This window comes from Chaetodon trifascialis, chromosome 14, assembly GCF_039877785.1.
Source record: "Chaetodon trifascialis isolate fChaTrf1 chromosome 14, fChaTrf1.hap1, whole genome shotgun sequence".
Taxonomy (NCBI): Eukaryota; Metazoa; Chordata; class Actinopteri; order Chaetodontiformes; family Chaetodontidae; genus Chaetodon; species Chaetodon trifascialis.
The window spans coordinates 6,242,625-6,264,141 of NC_092069.1; the positions used below are offsets into that span (position 1 = coordinate 6,242,625).

The 21,517-nt window shown below is 41.3% G+C and overlaps 3 protein-coding genes across 3 annotated transcripts in view; 1 reads left to right on the forward strand and 2 right to left on the reverse strand.

Moving 5' to 3' along the window:
* Positions 1-21,517, reverse strand: part of daam1a (dishevelled associated activator of morphogenesis 1a) — a 157,558-nt gene that overhangs the window by 74,715 nt on the left and 61,326 nt on the right. The window lies entirely within an intron of this gene.
* On the reverse strand, positions 718-8,534 carry rrh (retinal pigment epithelium-derived rhodopsin homolog). Its single transcript, XM_070979665.1, has 7 exons — positions 8,284-8,534; positions 6,240-6,430; positions 4,819-4,918; positions 3,937-4,090; positions 3,123-3,291; positions 1,457-1,635; positions 718-1,243 (listed from the first exon to the last, which is right to left on the reverse strand). The coding sequence occupies exons 1-7, from the start codon at positions 8,393-8,395 to the stop codon at positions 1,138-1,140; spliced, it is 1,011 nt and encodes a 336-aa protein (XP_070835766.1). The 5' UTR covers positions 8,396-8,534; the 3' UTR covers positions 718-1,137.
* cox8a (cytochrome c oxidase subunit 8A) lies at positions 11,156-13,855 on the forward strand. Its single transcript, XM_070979515.1, has 2 exons — positions 11,156-11,340; positions 13,512-13,855. Exons 1-2 carry the CDS (start codon positions 11,224-11,226, stop codon positions 13,605-13,607), a joined length of 213 nt encoding a protein of 70 aa, XP_070835616.1. The 5' UTR covers positions 11,156-11,223; the 3' UTR covers positions 13,608-13,855.

Genomic DNA, 21,517 nt, shown 5'->3' on the forward strand with positions numbered 1-21,517 from the left:
GTGCATCTCTACCCCAGTCTTGCAAACTGCCAGTTAGGCAAAGCATAGAGCTGACTGCGAATGAGGAAGAGGCTGTGTGTCACAAACTGCCGTGAAAAGCCCAGGTGATGTTCGAGGAATGCTTTTAAAAGCAGAATAATACTGGCATATCCCACATCTTAATCTGAAAATGTTACATTCGGAATAATTCGTCTTAATTCAGAAAATGATTTATTGTTGTATCTTAAAGTAGCCAACGGTATATAAAGCAGTTAAAACTAACTCCACCTCTGCCATCTACAATGTCAGACTGCTGCTTATCTGTTAATACATCAATAATGCAACAATAACAAATAAACTATATTCCACAATATTATTATTAATAATAATATTAAGACAATAACATTCTGCTGTAAAATGTGCAATCATTATAATATGACCAAAAAAAAAACAGATGCTGGGTATATCAGATTTAGATACCAGATTTATTACAAAAACTCAGTTTGACTCACTGTTGTTACTGAAGTATTAGCAACATTTTTGCCTGTAGGCTTTTGCCAAAGCACTGTAAAACTTAAATAGATATTATATAGATAAAAACACTACATTTTTAGTTATTCCCAATACCCATCTATGCTATTCAAATAAAACACCTTGACATACATCACAGTACACAGGGTCTACTAGACATGTCTAGCACTGACATACAGAATATTACCAGCATTATTGTTGCTATATTGTTAGTATATGGTCCTAGTTTTTAGTTAAAGTTTCAAGATTGGAGTTATTTTCTTTCATCATTTAATTTTCTGATCTTATGTACATCTTTGTGAATAATTACACTGCATCTAACTAGTTAGAATAGCAAGAATAACAAAAACTATATTGGATTTTGTCAAGCAGTTGAAGAATGCTGTTCACACACAGAGTTTCATTGTCCATTTCTTATTGAATTAACTGGAACACAAAGAGTACAACAGCACAGCAAGTGGAATTTACACAGTAAACACCACAGTGCATTAGGTTATTCAACAGAACAATGGCTATAGTAGAAACACAAAACACTGACCGTGAATGGTATTTTATCCTCGGAATCTTCTATACATGGTTTGAATGCCAGTGTGTATTAATACAGTGTGATGCTGATGCAATTTCACCTCACTGGGTCAGAGGTTGTTGGGAGGTTGTCATGGGAACCTGGGTATTGATGGTGATTCGCTGCCTGGTTTGACATCGGATCATCCCTATGATGGCTCTTCTGAACCTGCAGAAAAAGATCATTTATATGTTAATTTCAAGGCAGTATCTGCTGTGTGTAGTGAGTGGACGGTGCATTCAAATACAGTACAGCATTAAAACAGTAAAATAACATGTCCCCCTCTACCCCCCACAACTGTCTCTCACATGCATATTTAAAACAAGTACCTGTGCACTCACATTAACTGCCATCCAAGCATAATAAAGAGAAAATGCTCACTTTTTGTTTGCAATAACATAAATGCAGGGGTTGTAAAAGGTGGAGGACTTGGCAAAGAGTGGAGCGATGATAGCCATGGGAGCAGGGATAGTCTTGGGGTCACCAAACGATGCCCAGAGACACACCATGGAGTACGGGGACCAGGCCACCAGGAACATGACAATCATCACGATGGACATCTGCCGGCCACAAACACAGCAACATAGCTTTGTTATAATATGCACAGAATATTGTTTACAGTACAGAAGAAATAAGTCAATCAAGCAGATAGACATGGAAGTGAAAAAGGGCATGTTAAATCAGCCAAAAAACATGCATAAGAAGCTGTTTTAGTGCTCTGCTTTGGTTATCCTGGTCAAGAAGACTCAAAGTAAGCTTTTTTCTTGCCCAGAGTACATCTGTTTATCATTTTCATGAGCAATAATAAGTCAATTAAGTCATTTAATGAGTCATTTTTTTGTGTTTCTTTATAATATATGTGACTGGGAACATATAGAGTTTAAATAGTAATGGCCAAAGAATTGAATCTAGGGATTCTCCACATAGAGTACTTACTTCCAGTTTACAGAAAAAACTGTCTGTCCTGTAGATTCTGTTCTGAAACGGGCTGGCTAGGCTGACCTATTTTCTAATCTCTCTAGTAAAATACCATCATCAACAGTGTCAAAGTCTGTGTTTAAAACTGCTGTGTTTGCCGGCTTGATGGCCCAGGCCTACCACGACAGGCTGGGAGGTAGTGATGCAGGTTTAGATGATTGATATCACCTAAATTGATTTTCCTGCATCTGGTGCTTGTCCAGCTGCAGCTGGTCACTTGGAGTGAGATGGACAGAAGGTGTTTTTTTCTGCCTTTCATTTGAGAAGGAGAACCACTACAGGGTGGTGATGGGTGTGGAGCAGGGCAGGGATTTAGCCCCAAACCTTGTCCAGGCCATCTGTCACTGATACAGTTGCTGTATGGTCAATGACATTGTTGATCCAGAACACGGGTTGGTTGTTTCCAGCCCGCTTGCAAATGCAATAATGAGGCACTCCAAGAGTTGGATGTCCTCTTGTATCTGGTGGAACCTAGAGATCCTACCCACCAGTTCAGTGATCTTCTGGCTTGGAGCAGAACACCCATGACAGTTTCAAAGGAGAGGGGAGGGAAGGCATGATAAAATAGCCGAACACAGCCAAATAGCTGGATCTGACGACTTGGTGGTCCAGAGGTAACCCAAACTAGTATGCTCAACATACAAACACTGGTAGGTAGACGTGAAGGGGGTAAATGGGCAAAAGATACATTGGGTCACAGTTACACTGCTAAAGTGTGGGTTGATATCTGGCCCATGAAGACTTTTTTGATTAGAACTGAACACAGATGAATGCGAAACACACATCTCTGCTGGACATTGCTGTGTCAATATTTGATATTGGATTCTGGATGCAATAAGACCATGTCACATGTCACATGTCTGCTGTGGTTACAATGTACTGTACACTGGAAGTGTTTCACAAATAAGACATTTTCACACAATACATGCGGGAAAAACTCTGATTAACTGACTGGTAATCAGCTGAGATGTTGGATGTTGGAATGCCTTCATCAGCCAACTGCTCATTGACAGCAGAGTAGAAGAAATAAGAGAGTCTGAAAATGGCTGAGTGTGGCTCAGCTTTTCACCTTGGTGACATCCATCTGGTCTGACCAGTCAACGTTGATACTGTCCAAGCAGTTGCTGGCTTTGTATCTCCTCACAGTGACCGACACATTGTAGTAGCAGTAAAACATGACAGACAGTGGCACCACAAAGTTCACAGCGATCACTGCCATCGTGTAAGAGATGAAGGAGCTGTGGGGGAAAAGCAGAGCTAGTTATAGTGTGGGACATCGTCAGAAGGCTCAGTCATTCACAGCAAGGATTAGGTGAGGTTCACCACTTTGTGAACACATGAATATATAAAGGATATTATTAGACTGGGGCAGGAACACTTGTCAGTAAACACATTTCGTTTGCAAATGATTGTAATTCTGTTTTCATTTATGTTTCAAACAGCACCCCAACTTTGGAATGATTCAGGATTTTACATGGTGTTCCCAAGCCCATGTAGAAATAACCTTTATATAGCTGTGTTTCACAACTTTTTTTTACAACAGCGTCCCAACTCCTTTGGAATCAGGCTGTAGTGTGCTTTTCTATTGTTGTTTGAAAGGTTCTTTTTGACAGTGTTGACAGAATACATGTTCATTTTATCTATGATTTGTATTAGGGGTATTTGTTTCTTGTGTTTTGGTAATCAGCATTGGTTGATTAGGATAGGAGCACTGTAATTTCCATATTTTTATGAATAAATTGAACTGTGAACTTCGAGAGAATGAGACACGATGGCTATTACAACCCAGTAAGTGCTTTGTCATCGTTTGTGAGTACTGCTTTTAACAAAATGTTCTATACTGCCATGTACACAATAACATATCCAGTCTTTTGTTAACTTACGCATCATTTTGTCTCCAGTTGATGGTGCATGTAGCTCCTGTGGGGTCGGGGGCATAACCAGCCCAGCCCACTATAGGCATGGAGGACCAGAACACAGCATTCAGCCAGGCTGCCAGAATGAGAAGGTTGTACGACCGCACCGTCATTTTCTGCCCTGGAGAGAGGAATGACATGAACTTTCATACTGAGGGTTAGGAACGTCCGTAAACTGAAGATACTGGCTTCATTGTGATTTATTTTTATTAGGTTGATTACACACTGTAGTTACTTTGCGATGTTGTCACGTCAACAAAATTTATTCTGTCGAGAACATGGGGGCGTTCAGTGACTCTCATCAAACTCGACATTTGAGTTGATATTTGATGTGTTCAAGTAATGTTTTTTTTTGATCAGGTGGTGGTGCTAGAGGAAAGGTCAGGGGCCACCAATAACCTTGGAGATCAGATTATTAGCTACACCTAGCTAAAGCTAATGTAGTCTAATACAACATCCCTGCAGTTAATTCTACGTTCATAATGGTTCTAATGTTCAGTTTTAGTTGAAAGTGTTTTAACCCACCCTCAGTGATATAAATGGGGTGGACAAAATAATAGATACTGTACACCACTCACTATAATGCAGCACAGTTCAACAGCACCACAAACTGCAGCCTCTAAAATGTTTTGAGCATTTTAACTGCCATGAAGAGGATTTATTGCAGAACTATTGCATTAGACTACATGGTTTTTAGTTAGATTGACTAAAACTGGCAAATGACTGTATCTTGTCATTACTTTAGTTCTAATTAACAAAATATGGAGAATATGAAAAAAATATGGGGACAAAAGAAAAAAAAAAGAATTCCACCTTTGCCTGGAGAACAGAAGAGCAGTAAATAAATACCTATGTCTGGTCTGCAGATGGTGAGGTAGCGGTCGATGGCCACCACAGTCAGCAGGCCGATACTGGCCATACCAAAGAAGATGTTGAGAGCTGCATAGATCTGGATACAAATGTAATGTAAGTGCTTTTTAAAACACATAGTTCAAAATAATAGCTTTTCACTGTAATGATAATAGGCCTGGGGCTTTATTGGTTAAAACTAAATGCATATTATTGACACATAAATTTACGAAAATGGTTTTCCAACATTTGTTCAGCATATTTCCACCCATAATTTCAGTGTTTCAAAAAAATTCAAATTCACATTTCCCATAGTCCAAAGTGACATTTTAAAATTGGTTGTTTTGCTATCTAGAAAAGTCAAGAACACAAAGATATCAAAGCTTTAATGATTTGTGGAAGGCAAATACTAATTCTTGATTTGAGAGCATACTGAAATAAACTGCAACCAATATTAGATAAACACTTCCAACAGTCTACTGGTCTCTTATGTGCCCATGGTCAGATGGATTGCAGCATATACATCAGTGAGTGGAGAAAATCCTTGTGTTGTCCTTTAAGGTGACATTGATCAGTGCTACCTAACGTAAGCAGTAAATATTGTATCGTTAAAACATTTGTCTCTGGCTCTCCCAGCTCTGCTTCTCACTGTAGATTACCATCACATGGCTCAGTATTACTCTGCAATAACAAGGACTGAGAAAAAATCCATAATCTGCCCTAAGACTCAAACACGCGGCCTGCTGCAGTGCAGTAAGTGAACTTGCGTCAGCCTGCTGACAGGTTCAGTCTCATGGTCAGCTCAGAATCAGTCACGTTTGTCAGGGTGACATTTTCAAAGGTTTGGCAAAACAGGATGGCGTGGAGAACTACAAGGCTGGTCCAACTGACTGGGTCTTATTAGTGAGCAATGGAGGGGCTAAATCCAACCATAAGTTTACATTACACTGTGGTTCAGAGTTAAGCCTGACGAGTACAAAGCTCTCACCTTACACACAACTTGTTGTGAAGTGTATATGTGACTGGTTTTTAGTTTTTTGGATTTGACTTGGAACTAAATAATACGGAGTAATATATCTCATTTTGTTCAAATGTCAGAAATAGAATGAAAATATCATGACAATCTGTTTGTAATGCTGCTGAAACAAAGGAGGGGGTCTGTAATGGGTTGTGTTTTCCTGTCAAACCATCACGGTACGGGGTCATGATTGGGGGCGCACAGACTACACAGCATGTGGACTGATGCACGCAATGCAGACTCAAAGGTCAAACCAAGCTTTTATGAACAGAATCATGATTTCTGTGCACAGTTACACCCCTATTCGCGCAGTGCAAGTGCACAATGAGACCATGTAGGATGGATCCTAGAAAACAGTAACATCGGTGTACATGTTGGTTGCGCAGCCAGTGAAATAACCCACCTGACAACCAGTGTAGCCAAATTTCCAGCTGCCATGGATATCTGAGGCAGCTGACATGGGATAGCCGATACCAGCCACCCCGATGTCAGTTAAAGCCAGGTTGATTATAATGAAGTTGGTGGCAGTGCGGAGCTCCTTAAACTTCACAAACATCAGCAGCACCACAATGTTGCTCATTAAACTAATGACACCTGAGAAAAGAAAAGGAGACGTGAATTAGTGTCGCACTGTGGGAGGTGAAAGTCAAAGCTGCAGCCCGTAATCCTAGATTTATTCTACACAGAGGTCACGCTGGCTGAGGGGTAAACACAGCACATAAGTGCTTTCAGATGCCTTTCCTCTGATGGCTCCAAAAGATTGATTGCATGGAGTTTAAATGGAAATCAATAACATCCACAAGAAGTGAGAGTCTCAATACAGAAATTCACTTGTTCTGATGTGCCTCTTGACGGTAGTTCCTACAGTCCTTGTAGAGGTTGGTAACCATTACCATGTTGTATATAAAGAAATGGCCACATATGGTGCACATGGGACAGAGTGATCATTACTGCAATTCCACAAGAGAAACACAGAAATAGGGATTCAAAAAGAGTTTTAAAGATGATCACCAATTCCTAGCAGGAATCTAACATTGAACATGTTTTCATATCAGCCAGTCTCACTAAACATCAGACACTGAATACAGTGCCAAGACCTGGATACGTTACATAATGCTATCAGAGCAGCTTTTCAAAGGACAACAATGGACTAATTTTCCTACACCATTAAAGGCCTGGAATAGTCTAAGCCCTCCTGTTTATCTGATACGGTTGTTTCCTTTACCAACATGTCCACATTTTCCCTGTTTTTCAAAGCCATTAGAAACAGCTAACAGAAACATTCTGCTACACTGACTAACACTATCCCTGTTTCACACCAACAAATCCCTCCAGAGTCAATATCCCCACCACTGAGGGGAGTTTTCCTTTGTTATAACGGACTTCCAAAGGGATTATTATTTTATTTTTTTTAATATTTTTTCAATGCTGTGAGCACTAGAAACAACATTCCACACAAAAACTACTGATGGATGGATACTAAACATAAGTGTCAGTTGAAGCTTGGGTGCACCCATCATTCAACAATCACTGGATGCAGAACTTTGTCAGTGTAATCCAAAAATGACAAGGACAACATGACGAGATTTGAATGTGTAAGAAACAAACGTGTAAACAGACTGTATGCAGTGCAGCATCAGTGCTAGGCCAACACTTTCTCCTGTAAGTTCCATTTATAAACGATTCGTTTGCAACAGCAGACACCTCTGAGAGAAACATAATGTCTTCTGGACTGTGTTTGTCAGCACAAAAAAAAAAGCCCTCTCATAAAAGAAACCTGCAACGTTGCAAAATGTTGACTCTGAATGAATCAGCAAAAGTTCACAGCTGACGTATTTTATTTGTTTTCCTACAAAACTCCCTCATAGCAACTAAAAGTTTTATGGTTGTGTTATCGTCATTCAAAGGACTCTGTAAGGGTCAAGGGAAAATGGTGGTCTTTGTTAAATATTAAAAGATGTGGCTACTTTATCTGAAGTATAACCTCAGCCAGTATCTTTCCAAACCCTAACCAGTTGGCAGGACGCAGTGTGTGAGTGTGTTTCTAATGACCACCTCTCTTCCTGTTCCCTTTCTCTTCTGATTTCTGACCTTAATGTCACGGATGGGGAGAAAAACACTGCCAGAGAAAATAACCCTGGCAGCATTTATGTTGAAAACACAAAGGCCAGAGCCAATAGGAATGTGTCTATGTACTGTTTGGGTAAAAGCCGTTGGATGGGCAGCATGTTTGGGGAAAGGCTATGTACAGCAGAACAAAGAGTCGCAGCTCCTGACTGGGAATTTAATAAAATCACTTCATACCATTCCTGCATTCATTGATGCTGTTCTTTATAATGACTGTTAAATTTGATCATTTCACTATACAAGGTTCACCAGAAGACCGCGAAGCAGATAAATCACACTGAAACAACACAATACTCACTCACTGGCCGTCTCTGTCTTACCTGCAGTAATAAGGTATGCAGCCACTATGTTGTGCTCCAGTTGGGTAAAGGCACTTTCTCCCCCATAAGGTGCAACATTTTCTGAAATATTGACCCTGGAGTCAATCCCCATCTTCTGAGGTGTTAGACAAACAAGATGACACGTAATTGAAGTAAACGGTCTGTCTGGGAACAGTCCTGGAAGGAAAAACGGAGCGGGGATAAAAAAAAAAATTCAAATCTGAACAAACGAGATGTAGAGAGTGAAAAGTTCTTCGTCTGACCAAAATCTGTAGGGTGTTGTTGTGGAGGGATGGGGGTTAAATGTTGAGGGATGGGGTGAAGGGGATTAATACATACCACTGCTCCCCCGTCCCCTGGTCGCAGGAGGCAGCCTGTATGTTACGTGGGCAGCAGGCTGCACCAGAGAGGCTTACCCCTCACGTGGAGTTGCCTGCAGGTTGGGCTCGGGCCAAAAAGCTTTGACATTACAAAACCTCAGGCTGAAGACTGTTCACTTCACAGAGGGTACAACCACGGCTGGATTACCAACTGGCAAAGAGGGAACTGATCCTGACCCCAAGGCCCCCAGTTCACTGTGTGGAAGTTTGATTCATTAACATCAATGGAAAGAGCCTTAAAGTGACATTTCTTATTGAACCACTGAGTAATAGAAGGGTTTAATGTAGAACTCTAGTTTTAAAGAGTGTTTATGCCCAAAAAACAACTGGCTGAGGAGTAAATGTTTGCTACTGCTACTGTGCTATTATCACTTCTTACTTGTCACACATACAATGAAACAATACTAATCATTTAGTCTGCTATTGAGCACATAATGTGGTGGAGGAAGTCTCAATGCTCCACCCCAGTGAATGAAACAAGAGATCTATCTGACACATTATGGTTACCCCTCTGTTGAGGTACCTGGCACGCTGATGTGGTACTTAAAGGTGGAGTTAGAAACATTGCAGGCTGTTGATTGGTCAACCAGAGCATCTCGTCGTCTGTGCTCTGATGTAGGATTTCCCACGCTTTTCTGTTTTTCTCCAGCAGTCTTTTGTCTTCCTGCCTGCAGCCCGTTCTCAAACAAAGCTTATCCCTTCGTAATATATGACCGCATACTGAGAAGAAAGAACAAGAAACAGTCAGTGTCCTCCATTGTGATCTAGTTGTTATAGATCATATTTACACACTTGGGGTGAGAAGCTCAAATGCTGTTGTCAGAAGGATAATGTTGCACTGCTGGTTCAAAGCTGTACAACTCCAAATCCACAAAAGTTGGGACACTGTAAAACGTAGAGAAAACAGAATGTGATCATTTGCTGATCCTTTGAGTTACCATCACACCCACCCACAGCTTAGCTTCCAAACACATGAGCTGGAGTGTTTTTTGTAGATTTGTCTTTTCTTCGTAACAGAGGCCTCTGTGCAGCATTACATCATTATCTGTTGGGCTTTTTGATAGCATGGGGTTATGTACATCTCTCTCTCTCTCTCTCTCTTTTCTCTTTCTCCTGTCTAACTCTCTCCCTCTCTCTCTTTCTCCCTGTTCGTGTGTGTGTGTGTGTGTGTGTGTGTGTGTGTGTGTGTGTGTTTAGGATAAAAGTTTCGGATAAAAACTGTGATGAACCTCAAGACCTTTACTGCTGTAAATTAATTTGTATTGTTTATTATATATAATATTTGAGTGTTTTTTTCTTTTATCAAATTAGATGATCGTTCCACTTTGTTCCTCATGTTAACCTCTTGGTAATGGAATCATGGACTGTGAAGGAAACAGAGGTACAGACTTCACATCAAATCAATAACTCGAATCCTTTATTTGTGTTGAAACTTTGTTACCTTTTCAGTTGTGCAAACCTTACATACCAAAGGTCCCATCTGATGTGCTGTGATTGATGTGGGATAAGGATTCTTCAAATATAGAAAACTATTCTTCTCAAATGTGTTGACAATGTTGCAAAGTCCAAGTTAATACACACTACTCAAAACCATGTTTTGTGTATTTTTCAGTGGACATGAGGACACAGGCCTCTATGAGGCCGTTGACCAAATAGAGGAGGTCATCCTTACATCCCAGGGTCTGCAGATGGCTTACAGGACTATGAAAGACTTTGTGGACTTTGTGCAGTGTCCCTCGGTGAAAACCTGGCTGCAGCTGTGGAGGCTCCTGTTGCCTGCATCATCTGTGGAGGTATTTGCTATTACTGTATTTCTTGGAATAAAAAACACCATTATTGTCCTTTTTCAGTCACTGTGGGTGTATCTGTGTTTATGTCTCAGCCAACTGTAGTGTGTAGTAATGTACAAGTGCCAATAGATGGCAGTAACTACATTTCAAGTGCTGAATGGGAACAGTGTAATGAGGTTTCCAATACACTTTCCTGGAATTGTGTCACAATAAAAGCCTTGTTAAGAAATGATTTCTGTCCAATTATACTTATAATTCGTGTAAGTAATAAAGAGCAACAGAATGCAGATTGATGTGCATCTGTTCCTGTGTTGAATATTGGCCTGTTGCTGGCATTGATGCTGTGTTGTCAGCCTATATGGAATAATGAGCACTGATGTCTATTTGGCTCCTATGGGATGGAACAGTACATTATTGGCCTGTTTTTTGTATAATCTGATATTGGTTGGTGATTATGGATAAAGGTTACGATCATGGATAAGGACTTAACAATGACTAGCTATAGTTATGAGTAGTATTGTACCTGCATTTTGATTGCTGTTGATTGATGATTGATATTCACACATCATGGCAAATCCACTTTCCGCCACTACATGTCATACCTCCGTGCATATCAACATCCAGTAGGCGGCACTGTGCGACTCGTTGGAGATCTCCGGTAAATCGAAGCAGAGAAGAAGAGAAATGACTCTTTCCGTTGACTCACTTCCTGTTGTCGCCATACCAGCTCCTTCAGTCGATAAGACATCTCTTCACTGTAGCAGACAAACATGCCGCTGCTCCTGACGACCATCGCCCGCCGTGCTGCTCCTGCCCTGCGGGGACAGACCGTCTCTCAGAGGGCGAGTCTCTACACTAAACCGGCCAAGGACAAAGTCGGCCCAGTTGTAAGTCTGCATTTATCTCTAAACCACCTTGGGCTCATGCTAACTGGACGGCTAGCTAGCAGCCGTTAGCTGTCCTTGGCTGATGAGGTCAAAACCAGCGGCTAGTTTTAAACGCGTTTATTTTGTTATTAAAAGCCAGTGTGTGAAATAACTAAACTAACTGAGCTGATACAGCTTTATTTACTGTCAAGTATTTTACGCCGCCCTTTAATATCCTTATATGTCCATTTCCACTTCTCACCAAGCTAGGCCCAAGCTAACACACCGAGGTAACGTTAGCCAGGATGTCTCCTCACGTTCTGTTCCGTGATAAAATATCTTTGTGAAGCTGTGAGTGTAATGACCTCATCTTCAGTGACTGGTGATCATACCTGAGTGAACACCTCAAGTCAGTTCACGGGAAATCCTTATTACATTTATGTTAACTCATTGAAATAGCCAGTACAGGGACTGGGTAAATTAGCCTTTCCCCCCACCGTCTGCTCAGCTCACATAACGAAAGTCCTGAAGATTTTAATCAGTTTTTGGAGAAACCCGGCCTACCTGCTGGGCTGCTCAGCAAAAGAGTTCTTTTACATAGGTATTAGTTGGGTGATATTTGAGACTGCATTGCTGGTTTAATCTATGTAAATGTTAGCAGTATCAGTGTAGCTGGCCGCCTGTTTGTTGTTCTGCAGTCCCCTTAGATCATTAGTTTGTACCATTGGTAGCAACGAGAATAAAGGGCTGGGTTGCTGAGTTTGCTCAGGAACTTGATAACATGGATCATGATATCAGGTGGACGTGTACAGGAGTGAGAAGTCTCCCCTGTCTCTGTTCAAAGGTCTGTGAATAAAGGTCAACAATGAGCTTACATCCTCAAAGTGGAGAACAGTTGAGGAGATAACTAAAAGTTGTATATTACAGAATTAATTGATCACATTGTGTGCAAAACAAACCTGTGTCCTCTCAACGTCCATGTTGCTCCTTCTGAAGGGATGTCCTGATCATGTTTTCTGTTTCACACATTGAGATAACAGGTGCACCATACTGACACCCTGTTTTTCACTAGCTGCTAAATCCAAAAACCCATTAAGTTTCTAAACTATAACTACTGCTATAGCATGAAAGTCTAACTCGGAGGTTCTGACTCTAAACACGATGAAATCCATTACAGAGAAGACGTCTGTCCTCTCACAATTGAACAGTGGTGTGAAAGACTGGAGCTTCTTCCCCAACAATGATGTGTGGCTGAACACACACACACACACACACACACACACACACACACACACACACACACACACACACACACACACACACACACACACCACTTGACTGAGAGGTCTTTAGCCAGACAACAGGCAAGTTTAATGTTTGTCTTCCAGAATTAACATCAGAATTCAGAGTCAGTCGCACTCACGTGCCTAAATAATTTTTCACATTGCTGCTGCACCTTTAAGGCTGCCACCAACAATTATTTTCACTCTCGCTTAAACTGTGTATTATAAATGTAGATTGTCAGAAAATAGTGAAAATGTCCCTCTCAGCTCAGATCCTCACATGTTTTGTTTTGTTCAACAAACAGTCCTAACCTTAAAGATGTGATATAAAACTGACAAAGCCAGAGCATCCTCACACTTGAGCAACTGCAACCAAGGATATTGGGACTTTTTGCTTGATAAATTAAACAGTTAATTAAAACTGGTCATAAAGGTCCAGTCGATAACAAAATACATGTGTACAGCTAATGCAAAAATAAATAGTAAAATAGGTTTTTAAATTAGCCTTGTCCTTTTTCCACCAGAGCACACGATGTAGGGTTAAGGGTTTTATTTATTTAGAGTTTTAAAAAAATCATCTGTTTCCCATGTTGAAAAGCTACACATGCAGTGTATCCAGTAATGTCTGCACGTTATTATATACAGAGTGATATTGGAGCCACAAATGTCGCTCCTCTGCTATGAGAGAAAAGACTGATGGGGCTGTGTGCATGGGTGAATGACACCACTCAGCACATTGAAAAGGAAAAACAAATACAGGCCTGTCGTGGAAAAGATTCCTGGGAAACGGGAGAACAGATTTGAACGGCACTCCCAAGAAATCCTAATATGAGCATTGATTTCAAATTAGGCCTTTGACAGATGTTGATTGGCTGTCAGCTGACTGAATCCGCTCTGTCTCGTGTCCAGGAAACTGTCGTTGGACTCGGCCTGTTCTCCCTGGCCATCCTGGGACCATCTGGATGGATCCTAGCCCACTTGGAGGACTACAAGAAGAGCGAGTAAAGTGGACATTTTAACAGTCTCACGCTTGGTGTGTCCAGCCTCCTGTCTCCAGTGACAACATGGGACCTTCAACATGATGTTCCTCTGCAAAGAAGATTATGGAACAAGTTTTACCTTCACTCTTTTACCTCTCTTACAGTTTCATTCCACATCTCCGATGGAAACACAACTGCATACTTGATAATTGTATTGTACATTTTCCCTCTTACGGAGTATGTTACAGGATTAAATTTTAAACACAACCATGATGCTTGTTAAGGGTATATTTTGTCTCCTTTGGATCAGGCGTTCTATTTAGATCATTATACATTATTTTTGATTTTAATAGGTGAGTTTAAACTCAGTTGCGGGGTTTTGTGCTGCTGAAGACTCAGTTTAACAGGGTCTGACTCTGCTACTCTTATATACAGATACAGACACCGAGAATCTGTGTGAGGCAAGTTACTTTCAAAACGTAATAACATTTCTAGTTACTTTCATCTCATACAATATTACTGTCTGTGTAGAGAAATGTGTTACTGATTACACTTTTGTGCTACTTCCACCAAAATAAGTGCACAAGTATAACTAGGTTTAGATTTGGCTGCATCCATTTATTCATTCAGCCTTTGTTTATACTCAAGAGATCATCGAAGGGCAACTCTCATTGATAATGTCATCAAGTCAATTACAAAAACAAGGAAAAGGGAAACAGAGAGATGCTAACAGAGAAAGAGCAAAACCAATATAAAAAAAAACATTAACACTTCCCATTGAGGGAAAAGAATTTGCGAGACAAATTAGGATTGTTAAGATGTGAAATAAAATACATTTTTTGCAATTGGGACTGACATGAAAACTGCCTCAACAACCGTCTTCCTGCAAACGTGGGAAAGATGGTTTCATTTGTGTAAAAAAGCAAACTTTCTGCCTCAGTTGGAACACAAGATTATCTTCATGAAATGTGAATGTGAGTTTTCCATCAGTCCAGATTTGGAGATATTTCTGTTCTGTGACTCATACTAAGCTTCTGTTCATAGTAGAAATATTAACATCATTATAGTCTGTGTCTTTGGCTCTGGACATTAGCATGAATTTTGTTCTATCAGCTTTTACTACAAGCCGTAGCTCTTCAAGAGCATCTTGGTGAATATTGAAGGTCTTTTTGACTGCTGGATGTGCAGAATCATTAACATCATACAGCGCTGTGGAGAACAAACTGAGCAGTGGTGATAAACTCTGAATCAGGCAGGTGTAACTTGCTGTACATCGACAGTTGGATGCATTAGCTAAATGTCACCTGAAGTGTTTTCAGAAACATGTTTAGCTGTAATGTGAGGAAGTTTGTCACCAGCTGTCATGTTGGAAAATGGACAAGCCCCAACTTTGGTTGAAATTTGGAGATCCACTCATGGCAGAAGAGCACAACAGAGATGCAAGGCTACAGCAAGCTCTTCAGTGGATTGAGTCAGGGGAGATGGGGCTTTTTTTCCAACCTGTGAGTTCATGGTAAGTCCACGTATTACTCAAAGTCACTACTGGGCCAACAACTAAAGAGAAGAAAAGCTGTTCTGACAAATTTGCAGTACCTGTGTAGGACTACCCTGTTTACAGGTATCATTACAAATGAATACAGTGCAGACATCAGATTTGTCAAGGTAACCTTTGATGAAGTGAAAAACATTCATCACAGCACAGAGACGTTACATTATCGTTAATATCAGTCAAACAAATCTGTCAGTGCCTTTGCAGAATGAAATCCACAAACTCAACTTGGTGTTCCTTCATCCACATATTTACCCTGTGTGTTGACTTGTCTAGCTTAGAATATTTTATTTTGGATGACTTGTTAATTGTTTAAGTACTTCTGCTTATTAATATCACTTCTGATAGTAAGACTAGCCTAACTACTGATACTGCTGCTACCAGTAGTCTTTCCAGGACTGTTATGCACTGATGACTTTTTCTTTTGTCTCAGCTCCATCTAAACTGTTTGCTCTGCTGGTGAACTCAATCTAATGACTCAATAACTGAAACAAGTAGCTTCAGGAGGGTCTAACCCTCCCAAACCATAACCCTTTGGCAATGCTCCATCCCAACAGACACTTCCTGTCTGGCCCTCAGCATTTATTTCAGCTGTTCATATCTCAAACTTGACATGAACCAGGGAGAAAATACCAGCAGCAAAGCAGCTCGTTGAAAGAGCGTTCTACAAGTTTCAGCCACAAGAGGTCAGGAGTGCACAGTGTTCAAGCTCATAACAAGCAGCCTGTGGAGTTTTTGATCGGTGGAGGAACTATGGAAAACAAAGTTTTGATGCCTGGCTTGGAGCTAATTGTTAAGGCTCTAATTCTGTCATGTGGCCCAGCATCCAGATGTAGACATTAGAAAGGAAAGATTGCCTGAAACATTAAGAAATTAGACCTGGAACTCCTTATCTGTTGTGTTTGAAATGAGTCTAAGAACGAAGCAAACAGAGAAGAGAAATTTATTTCTGTCCAGTCATCACATTAAGACATGCAATGTAGAAAAACAAAAACAGCTGGATATAATATTGCCAGTGGATCCTCCTAAAGTCATTTCCCTCTGCTATGAAGTCATTTAGAAGTCTTTTTTTTTTTTTTCATTTTATCAGCCAACAGTGTGGCTGGCATTGTTCTAACCATGTAAGCCTGCGTGTGCGTGCATATGCGTACATGTGCATCAACATGGCAAAAAATGTGGTCCTGGAGACTTCTACTGTAGAGATACAGAGCCAATGGAATGAGCGTTTTCACCAACCCTTGCGAGAGAGAGCAGTGGCCTCAGTGGATGAATCCAGGGGGGCAATGTTAATACCCATCTGAGCAGCCGTCCTTTTGATCTACAAAGCCCTCATCGGCATCTGAATCAATGAGGGTAGACAGGGTGAAGGATTAGTCTAAGGTGTCATTTAGTAAAGCTCTAGGGGGAAGTGAACAGACAGTAGAGCCCAGCAGAACATCTCCAACTACTGACAAGTTTCTCCTTTTACTGGATGCAGGGACAGTAGGATAGGAAGTGGACAATCTGACCCTTAACGCTAACCCTACCTGACCACAATACAGGCAACTCTTGATGTTGAGATGGCCTCTGGGAAGGCTTCCTCAACTGCCATCTCAGCGACACTTTGGGAGCCTTGGCAGAGGGACAGAAGTGTCCTGGCAGCATCCTTGCCGTGGACCAGGTGATCCAAAAAAAAAAAAAAAAAGAAAATTCCCATCTCATCCATGGATAGGGAAGAGGAAAAACAAAGATCTGACTGTTTCTCCCACACCACCGAAATCCAGGTAAGAACAGCTCTGTGAAGGCAGCTCATCAGGAAACAAGTCTTGGCTCTTTCGCTGGCATGTGTGAGGGGGTGTTGCTCAAAAACGATTGAGCACTGTACTACAAAGGCTTGGCAGGCTCCTAAATCAGCCTCATATGGAACTGTAGAAGGGAAAAGGAGCTCATGGGGTGGAGCAGAGGGGCTGCTAACTGATTGACTTATCCAGTGACAGTTTATTAGAGGGAGTCCAGAGGTGGGGAAACTGGGGGGTGGGGGTGTGCGCAAAAGAAATGGGATGCAAAGCCAGGGTCAAGCCAAGCAGAGAGACTCGAGACGATGTAGAGAGAAGCTGAGCAGAGGTCAGAGACTGGGGAGCAGGTTTGATGAGATGAAATGGTTTTAGACAGGATCTGAAGTGGAGCAGACGAGAGTGAAAGGAGAGGAGAATCAGTATTAGTCATGGGAAACAGGCAACAAGCAAATGTAAAGGCTGGAAACACACACTGATCTGCAGCTATGAGCTACAATCTGGAAGAGTGGATGTGGCAGAGTTCAGTCTTTGTAGGAGTCTTGAGTACAGGGAAGGATGTGGATCCAGTGTTGTTGGTGTAATTGATGGGAGACTTATGCTTATGGTAGAGTCATTTCAAATAATTAAAAAAGGTGGATTGAAATCATAAAATAGTAAAACCATGTGTTACAGTACAGCACCTCCTTACTTATAAACTACATAAATAGGGATTGAGCTGGTTCTTTGTTGAGTAGTGTTATATAAACTTAGAACAAAGAAAGCTTAAAGTATATGCATGTTTTACAGTTTATTTGTAATTACACAATTTCACCTTGCATTTTGAAATACACACTTTTTACCAAATGCTGTATTAATCCATTGGGCTGATCGCCTTCCCCATGAGTCCAGGCTTATGTTCTCTTCTGATGTATATGTCTCCTCCTGCAGGTAGTGAGTGGGTGAAGTGGTACAGGATTACCTTGATAGGGTCCCATTGATTTTCACATTTAACCAGTAATTACTAGACAACAGAAACCCTGCTCAGTGTTGATGAAGAGACAGGTAGTTGTGATGTTTGTGAGATTAGATTAGATTAGATTAGATTAGATTAGCTTCAACTTTATTGTCATTGCCAGAGTGCAACACAGAGACAACGAAATGCAGTTTAGCATCTAACCAGAAGTACAAATAGTCATAATATCCAAAAATATAAATGCATATAAGTAGTGCTATTGGCATGAGGCATAAACAGTATTGCAGGTATTGCAAGTAATTTCTATGAAACCATAAAACATGTGCAACACGGTATGTAAACAGGTGACGTGATTGGGTGGGAGCTGTCTCTCCTGATGCTGGGTGCCCTTCTTAGACACTACTTGCGCTGGAGGTCCTCGATGGCAATTAGTTGTGCACCAATAATGTACTGGGTGGTTTTCACCACTCGTTACAGGGCCTTACCATATTGATATGCAGTTGGTCAGGATGTTCTCAATGGAGCAGCAGAAGAAGTTAACTAGGATTTGGCGAGCCAGGTAAACTCTCTTCAGTCTCCTCAGGAAGTAGAGGCGTTGTTGAGCCTTCTTTATCAAGGTGGGGGAGTTGAGGGTCCAGGAGAGGTCCTCAGAGATGTGGACTCCCAGGAACTTGAAGCTGGAGACACATTCAACCTCAGGCCTTACCTACTGCCATGTCTTCTTCTGTTCACCTGTGCTGTCAGTACTTTTCCACTCTCACTCCCCTTGCCAGCCACGCCCACCTGCCCACTCACCTGAGATTCATTCCCAATCAGTCCTTTCCTACACTCCCTCAGTGCCAGATTGATTGGGCTGGTCTCTCGTTATTGGACCTGCCTGCCTTTGACTTCACCTGATCTTCTGTTCTCTGGTAAGAACCTCTGCTTTCAGTACCCGACCAAGTGTTTTGCCCGGCACTTCCTGGATCTATGCCTGACTGTGACTGTTGAATATTTGGTTCGCCAAACATTTCCTGAGACTCTCAATAGTTCCGATTGGAACATTGATCTTGTCTCATCTAGTACTTTGAGAGTCAATAGTCTCGTTCAATACTATGGCTTATCCGTCTCTGCCACACAAACGCACACACCTGAGATCAAAGTCAGTGAGAGTGACTTACATGTACTGGTGGTACTGCAATTGGGTCCAAAACTGTTACACTGTTACACTTTAAGCATCAGCTAGTTTAGAAACTGTAGCATAGCAAGTATAAAACGACTGAAAATGACTGAAAAGGTTTGAAAAAATGCTTTGGAGCACAACTGAAGGAAAATCTCATTCCAAGACCAGTGTAGGAAAGTTTTCATGATAAGAAATTTAAACGTCAGCCTCTCAATTAATTAAGTAAACTCAATTTGTTTTTTCAGATAGGAATGTTGCTTTCATCAAAATATCAAGTAAATCTTACAATTTACTGTTATGAAGTAATTAAGTAGATTTTTTTTCTGTTAAATTACTTGTATTAAGTTAGTTTACTCGCTATAATTACGTAAATATTGATAACTTTCTTTTGATGCTAGCTCAAAAAATTAATTTAAAGTGATGGAGAAAGATCCTTAGAGATCCATATTCGATTCAGAATAGGGAATGGCTGGATGATTTAACTAAATGGCCAGCAATCGAGTGGCAGGAGATATATTGTTATCTGGTCGAACAACCTAGCGTCTACACCAAGGAGAAGCTCGGTGTGTACAAATCACTGGACGCTTACAACTACGTTGTCTGTGAACATGTCCAGGATGTGAGGTATAGTGACCTAAATAAGGAGTTTTGTGTCCTGAAGGCTGAAGTGCTTCCAAGTCAATGACAAGGACACAAAGCCCTCATGTCGTGAGTAATCCCACACATATGCAGGCACTTCACCTTGATGGCAAATTGCACATGCATGGCGGGTGAGTAAGTTAATTTAGATAGCTAGCTAACGTTAAGCTAATTGGTTGCAATGCATTCCTCTGCAGTCAATGTGGATGGCAGTCTCTCGGATGGGGGTGATAGTCTCTGCTCGCTGTATTCTCCTTTGAAATCTAAGATTTGATTGCACATGATAGCTTACAAGTGGGCTGCATGGTGGCGCAGCAGGTAGTGCGCGTGCCTCACAGCAAGAAGGTTGCCGGTTCGATCCTCGGGTCAGGCGGGGCCTTTCTGTGTGAAGTTTGCTTGTTCTTCCCGTGCATGCGTGGGTTCTCTCCAGGTACTCCGGCTTCCTCCCACAGACCAAAAACATGCTCATTAGGTTAATTGATGACTCTAAATTGTCCATAGGTGTGAGTGTGAGTGTGAATGGTTGTTTGTCCTTGCATGTGGCCCTGCAATCGACTGGCGACCGGTTCAGGGTGTACCCCGCCTCTTGCCCACTGTAGCTGGGATAGGCTCCAGCCCCCCGCAACCCTGAAAGGGATTGGTGGTATAGATAATGGATGGATGGATGATAGCTTACAAGTAGCTTACAAATAAGCTTTCATCTTTCTCAAAGCATGCAAGAGTATTGATTGTTTAGAAACAGCTTATGTCAACTTGTGTAAAGATGCCTTGCCCCTCCAATTTTGATTCAGGTCTTGCTCTCTTGCTTGTTTCAGTGTACTCAAACACAGAAGGGACAAAGTCAAAGTCAGCCATAATAGTCTATCGAGGCTTCACCTAAGAGAAAATTGCGAGATTGTGCCCAGGATCATTGTATGGGACGAACGTATGAACTACCGGTAAACTAGGCTATGTAACGTTAACACCACCTAGGTAGTTAGCTAAGGATAGCTAGCCAAGATTAGCTACAAGCCAAATCATTTTGGACAAACACTTGCTAACACTAGCTAACCGCTTAGGCCACTATGTTATATCAGAAATAAGTAACACAACAAAACAGACATACCTGATATAAAATGAGCTCCACATACCAGTGCATTTTTAATGATGTTGTCATTCCAGTCAACTCGCTTTGTTGCTTGTAGCCACAGTCTTCGTCTGTTTGCATTGAAGGGTCTTTTTCTCTTTGGAATCCAAAAAAATTTCTGCCTTGGCAGTCCACATGCTGAAGTATCCTTGGGCAAGATACTGAACCCCAAAACTGCCCCTGATGCTGCGCCGTTGGTGTGTGAATTCATATGTTAGTCTGACAAATGACTGTAATTGTAATTGAGGATGTTAACAAACTGCTTACAGGGAGTAAGCTGAGGGGGGGCTCTACTGCCACGCTGCCTATAGGACAAGCAAAACCCAAGCGCAGTGTGTGGCATCTGCAAAATACTCCTTTAAAGTATGTCAAATAAAAAGATCACTGCTAATTTCTGCATTTCTGGAAGTCAAAGGCAACATGCTAATTCTCTGGTAATTATGGCTAAACAATTCAACCACAGACCAATGTTCTCTCCTTCATGAATGAGTTAACACATTTTAAGCCAGCATGTATGAAATGTATAAAACCCAAACAAGCCTTGGATATTTAGAAAAACACATTAATGTGTTCTTCCTTATTGCTATTGTTGTGTTCAGTCTATTGATGAATAAATAGCACAGTACAATATGTATACTGTGTGTTATTTTGGGGCACTTGCTCTGTATGATTTCAGGTGCGAGGTTCGGGATGTCAGTCAGTATGAGGGGTTGGCTTCGATTCCAACTTGTG